This window comes from Primulina huaijiensis, chromosome 3 (assembly GCF_012295235.1).
Source record: "Primulina huaijiensis isolate GDHJ02 chromosome 3, ASM1229523v2, whole genome shotgun sequence".
Lineage (NCBI taxonomy): Eukaryota > Viridiplantae > Streptophyta > Magnoliopsida > Lamiales > Gesneriaceae > Primulina > Primulina huaijiensis.
The window spans coordinates 1362168-1379664 of record NC_133308.1 but is presented as its reverse complement, the minus strand read 5'-3'; the positions used below and the strand labels follow the sequence as shown (position 1 = coordinate 1379664).

The 17497-nt window shown below is 36.4% G+C and overlaps 3 protein-coding genes across 5 annotated transcripts; 2 read left to right on the top strand and 1 right to left on the bottom strand.

Annotated features, from left to right (window-relative positions):
* Nucleotides 1–176: 176 nt before the first annotated feature.
* On the bottom strand, nucleotides 177–4848 carry LOC140972873 (kinesin-like protein KIN-8A). 2 transcript variants are annotated; one of them, XM_073435336.1, is made up of 7 exons: nucleotides 4021–4848; nucleotides 2633–2906; nucleotides 2287–2337; nucleotides 2090–2182; nucleotides 1642–2007; nucleotides 621–1301; nucleotides 177–480 (listed from the first exon to the last, which is right to left on the bottom strand). In XM_073435336.1, the coding sequence occupies exons 1-7, from the start codon at nucleotides 4719–4721 to the stop codon at nucleotides 439–441; spliced, it is 2208 nt and encodes a 735-aa protein (XP_073291437.1). In that variant the 5' UTR covers nucleotides 4722–4848; the 3' UTR covers nucleotides 177–438. The 2 variants fall into 2 exon arrangements, with proteins under 2 accessions (XP_073291437.1, XP_073291436.1); XM_073435335.1 differs by lacking the exon at nucleotides 177–480 and having other exon boundaries at nucleotides 488–1301.
* Nucleotides 4849–6132: 1284 nt separating this feature from the next.
* Nucleotides 6133–11960, top strand: LOC140972872 (uncharacterized). 2 transcript variants are annotated; one of them, XM_073435333.1, is made up of 8 exons: nucleotides 6133–6290; nucleotides 6470–6683; nucleotides 7515–7638; nucleotides 7801–8138; nucleotides 8784–9672; nucleotides 10108–10304; nucleotides 11533–11609; nucleotides 11826–11960. In XM_073435333.1, exons 1-8 carry the CDS (start codon nucleotides 6199–6201, stop codon nucleotides 11836–11838), a joined length of 1944 nt encoding a protein of 647 aa, XP_073291434.1. In that variant the 5' UTR covers nucleotides 6133–6198; the 3' UTR covers nucleotides 11839–11960. The 2 variants fall into 2 exon arrangements, with proteins under 2 accessions (XP_073291434.1, XP_073291435.1); XM_073435334.1 differs by lacking the exon at nucleotides 11826–11960 and adding an exon at nucleotides 11800–11818.
* A 2324-nt stretch (nucleotides 11961–14284) lies between these two features.
* On the top strand, nucleotides 14285–17497 carry LOC140972871 (AP-3 complex subunit delta-like). Its single transcript, XM_073435332.1, has one exon. The coding sequence runs from the start codon at nucleotides 14381–14383 to the stop codon at nucleotides 17207–17209; it is 2829 nt and encodes a 942-aa protein (XP_073291433.1). The 5' UTR covers nucleotides 14285–14380; the 3' UTR covers nucleotides 17210–17497.

Genomic DNA, 17497 nt, shown 5'->3' with positions numbered 1-17497 from the left:
TATATATATTGTGTATATCATCAAAGATTTTTTTTTTGTTAGGTAAATTAATTTGTATTTAGCACTGTAATAAATGAGTGTTTTAATTAGAAAATATTCTCTAGTAAGTTTTTTCCTTTTTTCTTTTAAACTTTCCTTTGCAATCACTCAATACAATGACACTTTATTGCCACAAATTTCAGGAAAACCATAAATAAGAAGATTTTAGCATCTACAATAACGACAATTTGATATAAAAACTACCTAGTTTTGTAGCCTTGGGAACTAATAAAAACTGTTGGTTCTTCTTTCTTACATGGATGAAAATAATTCAAATGGTGTAGTTATGTACTTCTAATCTTGTCATGGGTGATGGGTGCTCTCTGATCGATTTTATGAGACGGATTTTCAATTCGATCCAGCTCGGGAAAATCATTGATACTGGCTCTTGGGACGTCTCTAACTCTGCAATATTTCGGTAATTTGGCGAGAAAAACCAGGCTAAAAAGTCGTCATGGATCACACGAGGCAGCAGAAAAACAAAAAACATAGTTTAGCAGCACCTAAAAGCTATTCAAGATTTGAAGATGAAAAAAAAGAAAGCAATGACTTGAGATATGAAATTCTTGATCATGGAGTACCTGTAAAAGCATAGAAGGGGCTTCAGCACCAGCAAGAAAATGGCTTCTAGTCTTTCGTCCAGTTAATGTAGCGACAGAAGGACTGTTAGCTGCCGTTATGTCCCAAAAGGTTCTTTTCTTGGCAGTCGGGGCAGGAGACAGAAAGCGATGAGAAGGGCATTTAGAGTCGCCCTTAGTTGGTTCCTTCGCCTTCAATCTTGATCGGGTGATAACCCCTGCCACCCCTTCGCCACCACCCACTCGGCTTAATGCTTCAACCTTCCGTGAAAGCTCGTTAATATAACCATCCTTTTGTTTTATCAGCAATGTGTGATCCTTCTTCAACCTCTCTATTTCTGCCTCCAACGCCTTTACTGTTTTCGAAAGGTCTCTGACAGATTCAGTCCCTATTTTTTTCTTCGATTCAGGTGTGAAGCAGTTTCTTTCCAAGAAAAACGACCTTGGTTTTCGTTTTTCGTTTGGCTGACACGAGGATGGAGCCGGGGATAGTAGAGAAGAGACCGTGGAAGGGGTGGGTGAGGAGTTTAAGGCCAAGTTTTGTGCTTGGATGGTTAGCAGCTTTTGTTGTTGACGAGCCAACTCCAATCGTAATTCTCTGTTTTCTTTCTGTAACTCGAGTAACAACTTGGCTTGGTCTGTTTCTGAATCTGGTATTTGCATTTCCTCATTTACTTCAGAAGCCTGAAACCAAATAACAAACTTACTATGTAAATATTTTGAAAAGTGGCTTTACTTGGCGCTAGGTGGTCACTGGAGAAGTTTGTGTAGACATAAATTTGGTGAAGAATCAAGACAGAGGGAAAAGGGACAAAAATCAAAGAATCGGAGGAGAAGAAAAAGAAAGAATAAGAAGCTGTACAATGGACAATTGAAATCATTAAGCTAAAGCAGCTTCTCCAACTACCAACTACCAACTACTTCATACCTGGAGAAAATTACTTAAAAAACAAAAGTTTAATTAATTATTTTCCTTGTCTTTTTTTTAAAACACATGCAAGAAGCTTAATATTTGAAGGCTGACCTTTAAACGGATCTCTTTGGCTCGATCCGCCCAGTGAAGTGTGTTTTGTGTTTCCCCAAATGAAAAGCTACTTGGACCAATATTTGCAATCATCACTGTATTACAAGCTCCACCAAGGGAGTCTTTTAACAGTTGAGTGAGCTTCGAATTACGATATGGGATGTGTTTTTTACCCTCAACCAGGGCATTAATGCAACTGCTTAAGGCAAGAAGTGATTTATTAATATTGGCACCCTCGAGAGATCTAAGAGTTCTCTGATCAGTTGCGATAGCTCTCTCTGAACCTGCTAGATCAATAAGTGAAAGCTTTCCTATTCGGTTGACCACATTCTTTAGAGCATCTTTTGTTCGATATTCAACACTGACCTGAAGTTGTATGGCATATTAAAGCAATATTAGTAAGCAGTTTTTGTTATTAAACTCTGCAAAAGGTAAGGATAAGAATCACCTGCAGAATTGCATGTGATCTGGAAGAAGTTTCATTTGCATGAGTTGGTTCTGTTGTACGATTTAAGTTCCCTTGCTGAAGTAATGCCATTACCTATATATTTTTTTTGGGAAGAAAATTTCAATATTTATTCCATGAACTTTGGTGAAGAGAAGCCTTTAGTTAATAACGAATCAAGTGAATAAGAAAATAAATACTTCATCTGTGGAAATTGCCCTATATCGAGTAAGACCTGCTGCCAGAATACCCTGAAAAGTTTTGCACAATATTTGGTCAATAAAGAAATTTAACAGTAATATGATTTTTATATACATTCAAGGATAATGACGTATTTTTGTCCACTATACTTTTATCTTTGATTCATTTATCTCTGATTCACACCTCCAACAAGAATTTATCTCTGAAACTCTTTCCATTGTTCGTAAAACAATGACCAATATCTAGAAGCAGAGAGTCCTAAAGAGCCAGAATATGAACATGAGAAGGAATTAAATATGATGGCAAATATAAAGAAGTAAATTTTCATATTTTCAAAAATCAAACCTGCTTATCTTCTCTAAGAACTAGAGGCCTTCCGGGGGACAGTAAATCTCTTACAGTTTCGTTATAGACCTCAAGGTAAGATAGATTGACTTCATGATGTCCATCAAAACTCCTTTGCCTTATTTTGTTGAAGAGATCCTTAATAGCTAAGACCATCACCCCCGGATTCTCAACCGTACCAAGCATTGTATAAGTTTTTCCTGCTCCTGTGGCACCATAACAGAAGACTGAGCCATTTCTTCCCTGCAAAACAGCTTCAACAAGTTCTTCTGTTCTGAAAAATAAAATCATATTAAGGTAAAACATTTTGTCCATAAAATTCCTATAAGGAAACGGAATATGCAAGACCAGAAATTATAATATGAAACAATCATATGACTCAATGTAGGTATCCTTCCAGGAGATAAATGATGAGTACAAAGCATAAATCTAGGATCAAAGAACCATTAACATGAAGCCGTAATGAGGAAGAAGACATCACCACCCCCTGGAGACTGGAGCTACATTGTAGTTACCAAAAAGCATTTCAAATTAGCATGATTTCTTCGGTTCTTCTGGTCGAACAACTAAAAAAAATTATTTACATACCATAAACAAACAGTATTACACTAGGATTACCATTGGAGATTGAGGTCATTAATTACTCCAAAGTTTCTCAACAACCAAGGAAAAGTAAAAGTACCCTCGGACTATATGTTTCATGCCATCTGACAGAAGAAATGAGTGTTTCGGATAGATAAAAGTCGGAAAAGATTTGAATAAAAACGTATAGGATTTCCATTCAGTAAAAGGAACAAGAAAATTGATACAATTCAATAATTAAATAAAGTCCATGTTTAGCAGGAATTGTATGCATTTGTTTTTTTCCCTGTTAAAAACAATAACAATGTTACTTAAAGTTCAACAAGTTCATGAAGTACAAGGACTCCAAGGCACCATTCGTGTAAGTCATGTTTCATGAAAGACAAAGATGAACCAGATGTGTTTTATAATTGGAGGAAATCAGTGAATATCAGGAGGAATATGAACAAGAAAATTGATTGTTATAATGTACATCAGAAATTTAATACAGTCCGTATTTAAGCTCGAAATGGACAAATTTCTTTCATTATAAAACACAATAATATTACAAAACATCATAAAAAGGTCATTCTCTAATTTCTCTGTTAAAAAAGAATGATTAGCAGCTACTCTGCCTTTAAGCTTCTGACGATCAATAGCACCAAAAGAAATGCAATCAAGCAGTTTCCGACCATGATAATTAATTGTGGTTCATTTCGAAACACAAGAAAAAGGATACTTGAAACTAATTTTGCTGTCTCGCAGCAATCTTATGAAAAGATAACGAAATGGATTATAGAAGAGATTATCATAGTTTAAGCGCTCACGTTGTGCAGTAAACTTCCTGTTGGTTAGTAGACTCCGGAAAGGAAGCATCAAACGTGAAGTGTCGTCCACGGACCCTCTTTAGCCTAAGATAGTCTTTCTCATTCGAGAATTTCGTCAAATAAACATCTCTTTTATTCACGATTCTTACACAACACTTTGATCCAGATTCCTTTTCCTTCTTCGCCATAGGCCTCAACCTCACAAACACAAGAATCCGGCTCACCCCGCCTTTCATCTTCTCTGCAAGATTCCCCATTTCTTGGGAATTTTCCTTCTTAGCTTCTCTTAACTCCACATTAGGCCCCATCGAGAGTTTCCTAACCACTGTACTCGACCTTTTTGTCTCCTTAAAATCATCAATAACTGGGCGTGGCGGCAACTTATACGGCAAATGAGCACTAAATGCGTACTCCCTCATCACATTCTTCAAAATTTTGTTCTCTTTCTCATCTCTCTTGGAAGAACCGACGAGGTCGACACTCGGGTGCGTCAAAAATCGAGGCTCCTTGAGGCCCCGTTTCTGCTGCTCGTACAAAAAGGTCAATGCTTTCATCTTCTCTTTGAGACCATGGTGCGGGTTTACACCTATCTTGTGGGTGTATTCTTTTGGATCTTTCTTTGGCGCTCTGCTTCCCCTCCCTTGATTCCCATCATTCTGTGATTGGCTGCTCGAATTCTGTGATCTTGTCGATACGGGCATCCTACACAGAGTGTTTTCTTGATCAACGCAGCTGGGAAATTAGTAAGTCGTGACAGAGAATCAAGATTGGTTGTGATTTTGCTTCGGGGTTTTGGGATTCGAATTGTGAACCGTAGATATGAAAGAGATTGACGGTTAGGTTTTGAACTCCAGAGTGCAAGGAGGATCAGACTTGTAACGGTCGGAATAGTATCAGCTGGGTTGGGTCAGTGGCCCATCAATAAATCCGAATATTAATTTTCTCGGCCCAGTTTTGCAATAACACAATATTTTGTTTTGTTTTTTTTAAAATTTTAACAGTGTCTTGTATCATGATACCACAACATTTGGCTAGTGACATGTGACTATTGACATAACGAGATAATAAATTAAAATCTAAGTATTATATAACTATTGAAAGTTTTAATTATTAAATAATTTGAGTCTACGTTGAATAATACAAGTGTATTAAGTTTTATTCACACCAAACCGTACAATATCATTATGTCACGTCCTGAGCTCGGGCTCGCGCATGCGTGACTGCACAATGTGCATGACCTTTATAACAACTACTTCGTATTCGACCTCGTTTTATGAGAAATGATCAACCCAAATTTTTATAGAAGTCCATTTTAATCTCATGATAAACTCATTTTAAATATTTAATTTTTAAGATGTGGGATAATGGGTATTACAATCACCCTTCATTCAGAACGCGACGTCCTCGTCGCGGCCTGACCCCTCATCCAACAGGACTGAGAATCAAGAGGTGGCTTTCATGCACGTAGCACTTTGCCCCGCATAGCACTTATTTCCCAGTGTTTCTCGCTAGTGACCGTCTCTGATATCATTTTGTCATGACCCGAACCCTGTCCGCGCCTGCGTGACTGTACAATGAGCTCTTATAATAACTACTTCGTATTCGTCACTGCTTTACGAAAATTATTAACCAAAGTTTGTATAGAAGTCCATTATAAGCTCATTATAAACTCTTTTTAAATATTTAATTTTTAAGACGTGGGACAAGAGTATTACACATTAATTAATTTAAATATGAATGAAAATTCGGGAAAACACCGTTGGTTAAATCAAATAGATAGTAAAATATTTAAAAGATAACCTAAAATATATATCAATATTGTTAATTATGTTAAGTCAAATAGATAAATTTAAATTTAACCATATTAGACTCTCTAAAATATTTTTTTATCACATTAAAAATATAATTAAAAAAAACAAAGTTTACACTTAAATTTCTTATTTTATTTTTATTTAATTTATTTAAAAACTGTTTTATGTTTTTCAAAAATTAGTTAATATAAATATATATTAAATAAAAAGGGAAAAAAATATTACTATTATATGTTTGGAAATAAACGATATATTCAAGATGAGTGAGTATTAATTTTTACATATTGATTTTTTTATTTAAATTATATAAAAAATTTATAGAACAGAAACAAAAGGCGAACAACCCGAAATCCCAATTCCAGCGAAGATGGGAGAAGAAACTGAGAAGAGATTTGAAGCGATAATGAACAAACTATTTGGTACTCCTCACAAATCCAAGCTTAACGCTGCTAAGAAAAGGTTAATTTCTGGTTATTTCATTCAACTGAAGTTTTTGATTTCTTTTATCTCCCTATTGGTATAGAATTCCCAACTAAATTTTTATTTGAAAAGTTTCCAAATTAATTTTTTTCCATTTTATTTGATTTTCTTAGCAAACAAAATCTTAATGGCATGCTATATTTTATGGATACGTGCAGTATACAAGGTGTTCAATCACTACGAGGGAAGAAGCGCTCGAGCTCATCATCTGCGGGTGTGAGTTTTGTTGGGAAAGTGGTGGATGAGTCAGAAAGCTCCATTTCAGCCAAGGCCGCATCAGATCAAGCTTCACTGTGCAGGCCTTGGGACCGCAATGATTTGTTTCAGAGGTTGTCAACTTTCAAGTCCATGACATGGTTTGCCAAACCTAAGGTTTGACTTGCAAGCTCCTTGCCTCCGGTGTTTATAAGTTTACTCACTGTAATTCAGAAATGGATGCTGAATCTGTTTTTATTTATCCATGTTTCAGCTAAAAATGTTTGGAAGTCTGCTATATACACGATAGGCCATTGCTTTGGATTTGGATTATGTGGATATCAGTTAATTGAAAATATTGCTTACTGCTTGACATGATTTAAATCTTGATTGCCTTCTTAAAATTTGACACTTGTCTGCTAATTTTTTAAATAGTTTTCTTTGGAATCTATCCCAAAGCCAGTCAGTTGTTTGTGCCATACAGATTATTTTTATCATGACAAAATTAGAAACATATAATTTGTTGATGTGATTAGCAGGCACAAGCCTATGCATATGTTTAGTTTGGTTTAATGAGGGTGGGTAGTATCTTCTTTCGTTTGTTAGATTACAGTACTTCATATTTGAGAGAAGATCATTACAATGACTCATCACGAGTTGAGACGTAAAATAACACCTTTAAAATTGATGTCACACAACAAAGAGATTTAAGTGCAGTAAGTTAATTCAATATTTCACCCAAATTGATCCGCAGAGGGTTCTCTCCGTTTTTTTACCAAAAATGTAGGTTGTTGGTTGTAACTTCTATATCGACTTTGGATATGCTGGCTAAGGTCTCATCCTCTATACATTTCTTGTTATTTGAGAAGTTAAAAGGTCATTTTTAATCACATATACCTGCATATGAAAATCAATTTGCTATTTTAATCTCCTCATTTGTCGTGAAGTACGAAATATCAGACCATTACTGGTAAATTCATTTTAAAAGATTATGATGCACTATTTTAGGCGGTCAGTCCTGTGAATTGTGCTAGGAGAGGCTGGATTAATGTAGACATGGATACCATCGCCTGTAAATCATGTGGAGCTCGTCTTCTCTTTTCTGCACCAACAGCTTGGTCACTGCAACAAGGCAAGTCATACTTTTCTTCCAAATAGCTACTTTACTGTAATATTATCCTTCTCTCTGCTGTTCCTTTTATTTCAAGGAAGAAAATTATTCAAGAGGATGTGGAAAAAACAAAACTGTGCACTGACTCCTTTGTCTGGTATTTGATGTGCGGACTGTGGACAGTTGAAAAGGCAGCCGTAGTATTTAGCTTGAAGCTAGAAAGTGGGCATAAACTATTATGCCCATGGATTAACAGTGCCTGCTCTGAAGAACTTGCTCAGTTCCCAACTGTGTCAAGGGATGATTTGATAGAGGATTACAAGAAGCGATATGATGCACTATCTCAGTTGACAGCTCTTCCTGTCATTTATCCCTTAGCTGTTGATAACATGAGAAACCCAATGTTGGAGAACTTTCTGAGAGAATTTTCTACTTCAGTGCATTTGGTGCCTGACGAAACTTCCAGGAAAGACTGTGTTTCGGATGAACCCGATTCAATTTCCCCTGTCTCATTTTATCAGGTTTGCTTCTAAGCTGCAAGAAAGTACTAAAACTGGTGATATGATGTCAAAGAATTTCTGAGTTTCGGAAAAAAAAAGTTCAATAGAATGTATAATCCTTTAACAAATTTCAATGCTTGAAAAGTTTTTCGCTAACAAAATCCAAAAGTTTAGTGTCTTCACTCCCTCTGCTTTCAGAAGACTTCATTCATCATTGCAAGTTACGATTACTACGGTACTTGGTGGAATACGATATCAAAGTTCCACGAAAACTGGTGTAATCCTGCCTATGTGAATTTTGAAATTCTTGATAGCCGTTGTAAAATTTCACCTTTTTTCATTGGCAGATATTGAGCAGTGTTCATGTGAAGAACTTGGGTGGAAAGAAAGTAGATTGTAGTTATCAAATTTCCCTCAAAATAATGAATTTTTGTTTCTTCTCGGCTGTTGATACCACGTAATCCTGATTTATGGGTCACTGGGTAATAACTGCACATGGTGGTTCAGCTATGTTACTGTATGCTGATACCCAACTCCATTCTGATCTATATGTGCTTGGATAACCATTAAATAATTTGTCTTTTCATGAATGAAGTGATATCATGTGTTATGAACTTGCATATAAATTGTTTCATGGAGAGTGATAACTTTTGGAAGTCCACGCAGGTGCAGAAGCTCATAAGTTTATGTGGCTGGGAACCTCATATGTTACCTTACATAGTTGATGTCAAGGATGCGGAATATCAATCTATAAGTGATACCAATATCATGGCTAGTGATGGCAAAAGGCAAAAAGTTAGTGTTTGTTCTTTGGTTAGCGGTAATGAGGATGCAAAGGCCTCTACTGAATTCGATCTCAGTTCTGTTGTTTTGAATTGCAATCTATGTGGTGCCGTTGTTGGATTATGGGCTTTCTGTAAAGTTCCTCGTCCAGTGGAGTATGTAAGATTAGTTGGATTCACAGAAGTTACTGGCATAAATGATTCTGCTTCAGGTCAAGTAAGTGCACCAGAAGGTTTTTCAAACCACTTGATTCATGCTGGAAGCAGGGAAGGCATGACAGATGCTATTACCACTGCTTCCACGTCTTTAGGCGTCACGATTGCAGGTGGTCCTCCACCTGCAATGCTGAATTATAATGCCTCCATATCTTTGCCTGTAATTGGCAAGAGTTTGATTGCACGAATCCCAGTTCAAGCTGAGTCTAAGGATCAATTAGATATTAAGGAGTTGTCAAAATTTGGTAAGGGCCCGTGTATATCTCCCGAAAGGGTAAATACTGTTACAGATGGAACTCTTGGAGCCACTGGAGCGGATGCTATTGTCACAAATTCATCAGAAGTTCTTCAAATTGCAGCAGAAGATTCTAGTTTAAATGTGAACATGGTGGAGAATGAAACTGAAAGAACAAATGTGGTTCAGTGCGTTTCTTCACCTGGAGAGTTTTCTCGGCAAAAGCCAGAGGATCATTTCACTTGTAAAAATGGTGAGGCAAGCAAGGGTAACAGAGAAGATACGGTTGAGGCGAGAAATTGTCAAAAAGATAACTATCGGAGTAAGTGCCAAGATTGTGGTGTATCAGGGGCATTTATAAAGTATAATTCTATTACCATTAATAAGTTAATTCATATCTTAGTCTAAGTCTTTTAATTCACAATTCCAAGGTGAATCTTGTGTTCTGTGTCGCTTACATTATAGTCCTTTATTCAATAGATGAGTTTTTTTTAATATTAAGTAAGCTTTTGGCAGAGATAAAATAAAGTCATACATCATACTGTAAGAATTGTTGTTGTCCTGCATTTTATTGATTGAGCTGCCAAGTATCTTGTTTATGCTACCAAGCCTTTGATTGACATGATTTTCCTCAAAATTTAGGACCAAGTATACTTAAAATTTTAGGATTGAAGAGGCTTTGATATTTTACATTTTGTGCTGTAGGTTTATATACATTGTTTCCGATATGATAAGGATTCTAATATTGTGCATGCAGGACTAGATCCAAAACTCCCATCATTTGACAAAACATTGAAGTTTGATCCAATCAAGCAGCACAGACACTTTTGCCCCTGGATTGAGTCGACTTCTAATTTTTCTCCTGGATGGCTACAAACGCTATCCGCTCTTCATGAGAACAAGGAGTTCCCTTTTTCTTCTCTCAGAAACGTGGCTGAATCTGCCGTGATTGAGGTAAAAGAAAGGCAATGTGTGAGTACTAAAAATACAATTGTTAAGATGGTGATGGTCTGATAGCCAAAAGAATCAACCTATGTAAATGGTTTATCTGCTAAAAAGCAGAAGGTTATAGTTCTTATAGGAGATACTTTCTGAAAAACGAATTAAGGATAAATACTACCATTTTTGTTATTATCAGTCAAAGAGTTATTATGAACCCCCTATACTGTCAGGGAAGCATCAATTACTGGCTCATTACGCAGGACGGATTTTAGGAGTTTATCTTTTGAGATCTATTAGAAGTTTTTTATGTACAATAAATCCAGAAAGATTTCAAAGGCCAATTTTAGTCAATATCAGAAGCAAATCTAAGAGAAATATATTTAGAACTTGGGTAAATCTATGATGGGTTTTGGATGGTTAAGATTTGTTGTTTATGGGGTGACTTGTTTTCAGGATGACCTTGGTCCCGCGAGTGACGATTATCAATATCTTTTTAAAATGAAAAGAGTTGTCAATTGGTGTGTGAAGGATGCCTGGTCACAGAAGTTTGTCCCCGTGTATGTGATTGCTTTCCTCAGTTCTGAACTGGCGCAGGACAATTTACTGGAATTAGAAATAGATAGCGATTGAAATGGGAGCAAACGAAGGAAGATGGGGATTAGTCATTTAAGATGATTTGTGGTTGTTCAACATCTATCTTTTGATTTGTTTGTTAGGATTTAGTAGAAAATACAAATAGTAAGTTCTAATAAACTTAAATGAAGTGAAGAAATTCAGAAATCAAGAGGACTTTGATTTTTAACATAATATGATGGAAAAGAGAGACCTATAAGCCAACTCCAATTAGATCATGGCTAACACTTCGATGATGATGATTTTGGTTGATGTTCTAGTGCAAGAAATAGAAATATGACGAGTTTCATCTTCAAGAATTCACAAGGTGCTGCAACATGAGGTGTTTTTATTCCCTTGAAACAGTACTCTTGTAGTGTTGTATTTTCATAGTGAGATGGTATTAGTGCCTTTGTTGCAACTTGCAACGTTTGATATAGTCTTTCCCAAAAAAACTCACTTCTTTTTCTTGTTATTCCTTTCTCTTGAAGATACATTTATCCCAACCTCAGAGTATTTGAAATTTTGACTGCATAATTTTCCGGGAATGTCGTTATCCCATAAAGTGCGCAAAACTTTTGGTTTATCATTATATGATCTGATAGTTTCTATTGTTATTCCTGTGAAGGTGGATGATCCAGTTGCTTCTGTCAGAAAGCTTTTTACGTCTCCGAACGAGAAGAGGGCTAACCTTTTCATTGAAAGGTAAAGAATGATATTCTACGTTATCGTGATGTATGGCGTGCAAACATTTGAGTTGAATTTTGGCTGATAACATGCATCATTTCTTCATTTCTGTACTCCAATTCACAATGTGGTCACATTTTGAGGTGGCGTTCATTCAATCGATGCAAATGATTTTGTTTCCGTAAAATTATGAGTTCTTTCATCCCAGTTGAAATGTTCCTTCATTTTGCTTAGCTTTGGTGTATAATGTGCTGTCAAGTCTAAAATCAAGTTGTGCCGGAGCCGGTGCCGGACACCGACTCGAAAAATTTGTCAGTGGTTTACTTTTATAGTTCTAATTCTATTGTGGTACTAATAACTGGAATAATAACAATCTCGCTATTATAATTCATAAAATGAATGAAAGCTTACTTTAATGCAACAGACCTAAAATGACCGAATAGAAAATTAACATGGCCTAAGATGAAACATCAAAGAAATAATTTAAATGTTGATTCTCGTTTAGGTAAATGGGGAGCGTCTATGTACTCTGGGAGCCTATTATTGACACATGTCTCAATGTTCATTCTCTTATTTATTTTTTTATCTTCTTTTTTTAAAAAAAACTACATTGTTTCTTTAAATTTTTTTGTTAAAATCGATCATTTTAAAATTTGAACTAAAAATTTAGAATAATTTTATATTTATCAATAAAATAGTAATAATAATAATAATAATAATAATAATAATAATAATAAATTCTGCAACTAGACAATAGTATAGGTTTGTTTTTTAACTTCAAATTTATTCAACATTCTCATTTTGAATGTAAAACTCATTTTTTAGTCAGAAATTAATATTTAATACAATATCTACTATAAAACGATTCGTAAAAATATAGAGATATAATTTTGATATACCAAAATAAAAATCATATAATTAAGATTTATGTTGAAAATTAAGTTAAATATAAAAATACAAACTACATAAATTTTAAGCTAAAAAATATCTATATATTTTGTGTAATTGTAACATTTGGTAACTTAATTTTTAAAAAACGATAAATATATATATCATAAATTTTAATGTTAAAATATTCAATTTTAACAAAACAATTCATAGAAATTGAGTAAAACGATGCACGTTTAATGCTATAAGAGTTTAAACTTTATTCCATAGATTTTGTATTTCGGGAAATTGGTCTTCAGTCTCCGGCCGTCGTTTTTTTTTTTTGTGTTCAGTCCCTGGGTACTTTTTTAGTATCACATTTCCACATGAAGTATACCACATTTCCACATGAAGTGTACCACAATTTGTATGACATAGTACCACAATTTTGTGGGTAGGGAGTGAACCCAAAGAAATGTTTTGATTGAGAATTTTTCACCAACTTCCCCTTTGTATTTCACAGTAAAAAAAAATTTAATTTATTTGTGTAAATATTAATATTGATGGGAAAATGGACATGAAATTTTTTTAATTAGTTATTGTGTTAAAACAAGTAAGGAAAAACAAAAACAAAAAAAATCATATAAAAGAGAAATATGGCAAAAGCATGGACAACACATGTGCCAATAACCTAGGGAGGGGGGAATACACCTCCCGAGTTGCATAGACTCTAATTAGTTTCGCAAGTTATTAGAGGTCAACTATTTTTTTCCTTTTCAAAACTATAGATCATATGTCTCCTAAGCATGTGTTAATTTAGTGATTGATATGCTTATTTATGTGTGTGTGTGTGTAGAATATTTTATAGTTTATAATAATAATTTTTTTTAAAAAAAAAAAAAAACTCAATTTTTACATCATTGAGAGGAACTAAAAACTTCGAATTTAGTATTTGTGAGGCTCGTGGAGTGGGATATACTACCCATAACCCAATCATGGGATATTGATGTTTAGAAGGAGTTATTTTCTGAGAGGGATCAACGTTTAATTTTATCTATTCCTCCATTGAGCCAACAAGAGAGTGATGATATCTGGATGTGAGCAGAAATGTGTAGAGTGGATACAAAGCCTTAACGAATGAATGACAGTGGGTTGGTCTCTATCTCGGCAAATATCAAGTACTGGAATATGGAATGGTAAGTGCAAGCAAGCAACAGCTATTTTCCAATCAGCTCTCTTCACCTCTATTCGCAATGGCATGTGGCTTCTAAATTTTCTTCTCATCAACATCGACCAACACAACATCTTGAGAATAGAACGAAGTTGGCAGCCTCCAACAGAAGAGAAATATATATAGATGCAGCGGTGTTCGATACTGCTGATCATATATGAGAAATTCTCAAGGCTTGGTGATTGATGCGATGCATGGTTCATTGAGGGGAGGCTTCACTCCCAAGTCCCACGTACCCTAGCTGATCGATCGAAGCTGTAAGCGTTCGAGAGGCCCTCAGTACAGTTGGATAAAAAAAAAAAAAGCACGTCTCGCATGTCCTAGAGGAACCTGACGTTCTGGTGGTTGAACAATCCTGAGCCTGATTCTTCTCATTTAGATCTTATTATTATCAAAGATTGTAAAGTCCTTATCCAGGGACATACCATCTACGTTCATTTGCAATGTAATTATTCCGAATATGTTTGAATAATATTTTATCGGTTATTAAAAAAATTGAAAATGTTAATAAACAATGAAGATATTTATTATTTTATGACTTTAAAAATATGAAGAATAAATATTTATATATACATAGTCATACTATGAATCTATGAATCCACGTCGTGCGAACCAAACAAGGAAACCAGCCATCCCCTGTTTCCATTTCTTCGTCTTCACTGCAACCTCTGAAGAAATTGGGTGAGTGAAGATGGCTGCTCCTTCGCTAATGGAGTCCCTTTTCCAGAGATCATTGGAAGACCTTATCAAATCCATGCGTCTCACCCCGCCTTCCACTCTTCCCGACTTTATTTCCAAATCCATCGATGAAATTCGTCGCGAGATCAAATCAACCGATCCCTTAACCAAATCAACCGCCCTCCAAAAACTTACTTACCTCCACTCCCTACACGGAGTTGACATGTCTTGGGCAGCTTTTCACTCCATCGAGCTTTCCTCCTCACCTGCGCATTCCCACAAACGCATTGCGTACCTCTCTGCTTCGCTCTCCTTCGACCCTTTTACTACGGATGTTATTCTTCTTCTCACCCATCAGCTGCGGAAGGATCTCACCTCATCCAATGTACACGACGTGGGTATTGCTCTTTCCACCCTCTCCTCTATTGCCAACACTGATTTGTCGCGTGATTTAACTCCCGAATTGTTTAATTTGCTTGCTAGTGGTAAGTTTTTAGTTAGGAAGAAAGCTACGGCTTGTGTCTTGAGAGTCTTCGAGCAGTACCCGGATGCGGTTCGGGTTTGTTTTAAACGGGTAGTAGAGAATCTTGAGTGTAATGATGTGGGGGTGTTGTCAGCGACTGTGGGATTGTTCTGTGAGCTCACCGTTAAAGAACCCAGATCATATTTGCCTTTGGCGCCTGAGTTTTATAAGGTTTTAGTGGAGTGTAGGAATAATTGGGTTCTCATTAAGATTTTGAAGATATTTTCCCTGTTATGCCCGCTTGAGCCCAGGTTGGGGAGAAGAGTGGTGGAGCCAATTTGCGAGCATTTGGAGAGGAGTGGAGCGAAATCCTTGGTATTTGAGTGTGTCCGGACTATCGTTGCTAGTTTGAGTGGGCATGAATCTGCAGTGAAGCTTGCAGTTGGCAAAATACGAGAGTTTTTGTTAGATGATGATGCAAATCTCAAGTATCTTGGACTGCACGCACTTACCATTGTTGCTGAGAAGCATTTGTGGGCTGTTATGGAGAATAAGGAGGTTATAGTTAAGGCTTTGAGTGATATTGATGTTAACATTAAACTTGAGGCCTTGAGGCTTGTGATGTCTATTGTCACTGAGGATAATGTTGCCGAAATTTGCAGGATTTTGATCAGTCATGCACTAAAGTCTGACCCAGAGTTTTGCAATGAGATTTTGGGGTTCATATTGTTGACTTCTTCAAGAAATTTCTATGAGATAATTTTCGATTTTGATTGGTATGTGTCATTTCTCGGGGAAATAGCAAGGATTCCACATTGTCAGAAAGGGAAAGAGATTGAGGACCAGCTTGTTGATATTGGCATGAGGGTTAAGGATGCTAGATCTGAGCTTGTTCATGTTGCTCGAGATTTGTTGATTGATCCAGCTTTACTTGGCAATCCATTTATCCACAAGGTTCTATCTGCTGCTGCTTGGGTTTCAGGAGAGTATGTCGAGCTTTCAAGAAATCCATTTGAGCTTATGGAAGCATTGTTACAACCACGGACTAGTCTCCTGCCACCATCAGTAAGAGTTGTATATGTTCAGTCCACATTTAAAGTGCTGGCATTCTGTTTGCATTCATATCTCTCATTGGACAGAAAAGATACTCCACCATCGACAGAATCAACAGATTACCAGGTTAGTTCTGATGTTGTAGCAAGCTGTTCGTTGCCTAATACCAAAATGGATGGAAAAATTGCGGTTATTGCTCCTGACTTGACTTCTGCAGCTTCGTCAATGGCAAGTCATCTAACTCGTAAATCTATGATGGACCTGGTACAGCTTGTTGAATCCAATTTGGGACCCTTGGCTTTTAGTGATGAAGTAGAAGTGCAGGAGAGGGCAAATAATGTTCTTGGTTTAATTAAGTTCGTGAAATCAAACTTGCATGGCTCTTTAGACCAGCTTGAAGGAGATAAAATGAATGGAGAACTTGAAGCTTTAGAAATGATTAAGTTGACTGTGGATACATTTTCAGAGGAGCTTGGTCCAGTTTCAGTTAATGCCCAGGATAGAGTACCTGTACCAGGTGGACTGCAACTTAAAGAAAACCTCAGTGACTTGGAATCAATTCTCAGTGATTTTAAGTTACCAATATCAACTTCATTTTCTCTTGTAAAACCTTGTTTGACGGAGAAAGATGCCCTTAGCATTCCCGAATGCCAGAATAAGGATGAAACTGAGTCATCAACTGAGTCAACTTCTTTACTTGCGGAGCATCGGAAGCGTCATGGGCTATATTATCTTGGCTCATATGATAAAGAAATGATCACCGGTGTCTACCCACCTGCTAATGAGCCTACACTAGATTCTACTGATGAAACAGAGGGTCTTCTGAAGCTGGCTGAGCAATCAATTGTCACTAAGAAAAAACCGAACCAATCAAAGCCAAGGCCCGTGGTTGTGAAATTGGATGATGGTGAAGGGACAAATGACACCTCTGAAAGACCGGAGTTCAAGAATGATCGTATCTCTGGTGCGGTGCAAGAAGTGCTTTTAGGCAATGAAGCTGTACCATCGACTTCAAGAAGTAAATCATCAGACAAATCAAGTAAGAGACGGGAGAGTACTGAGTTTGTTGTTGGAATACCAGGATCAAGAAATATGACGACGAAGATTGATGTAACTGAACCAGTTTTAGCTGGTTCAAGAAGACAAAAAGATCATATTCATGGTGAAGACAGAAAAGATCAAAGTTCCATGAAGGAGAAAGAACACGATCAGCAAAGCGAGCAGAAAAAAGGTCGTCGACTTGGTAAGCACAAGAGTCGGCAAAGAGCAGAGGTGGCCGTAAATATGGAAGCAAAATCACCTGTAATCCCAGATTTCCTCCTGTAGCATGGTTATATGACCTTTACTTCTGAGTTTTAAGGTTGGTTTTGCTGTATAGATGTATCTACACCCACGTGGATTTTGGTTGTGTAGATTCTTTTGATTTACTTTTCACGAGAAGAATTTTTTCTTAAAAATATGAATTTCAAAGGTTTTTTTATTCCTAGATGTGTAGTAAAACATGAATTTGGAAGGAATTGTATTATGTTGGTTCTGATTTTGGAGATGAATCCTGATTTATACAGTGGACAGATACGAGGTTCCTGTCACCAGCTTTAGAACATTGTGTGATAA

What these genes read in the sequence shown, in the direction of transcription:
- LOC140972873 (XM_073435335.1), bottom strand. Translation starts at nt 4,721, where the DNA reads ATGCCCGTATCGACAAGATCACAGAATTCGAGCAGCCAATCACAGAAT. An exon ending in TTCTTAGAGAAGATAAGCAG is followed by an intron (nt 2,338 to 2,632) that starts GTTTGATTTTTG and finishes AAAACTTTTCAG; the next exon opens with GGTATTCTGGCAGCAGGTCT. An exon ending in GGGCAATTTCCACAGATGAA is followed by an intron (nt 2,183 to 2,286) that starts GTATTTATTTTC and finishes AAAAATATATAG; the next exon opens with GTAATGGCATTACTTCAGCA.
- LOC140972871 (XM_073435332.1), top strand. Translation starts at nt 14,381, where the DNA reads ATGGCTGCTCCTTCGCTAATGGAGTCCCTTTTCCAGAGATCATTGGAA.
- LOC140972872 (XM_073435333.1), top strand. Translation starts at nt 6,199, where the DNA reads ATGGGAGAAGAAACTGAGAAGAGATTTGAAGCGATAATGAACAAACTA. An exon ending in CTTAACGCTGCTAAGAAAAG is followed by an intron (nt 6,291 to 6,469) that starts GTTAATTTCTGG and finishes GGATACGTGCAG; the next exon opens with TATACAAGGTGTTCAATCAC. An exon ending in CTGAATCTGCCGTGATTGAG is followed by an intron (nt 10,305 to 11,532) that starts GTAAAAGAAAGG and finishes ATTCCTGTGAAG; the next exon opens with GTGGATGATCCAGTTGCTTC.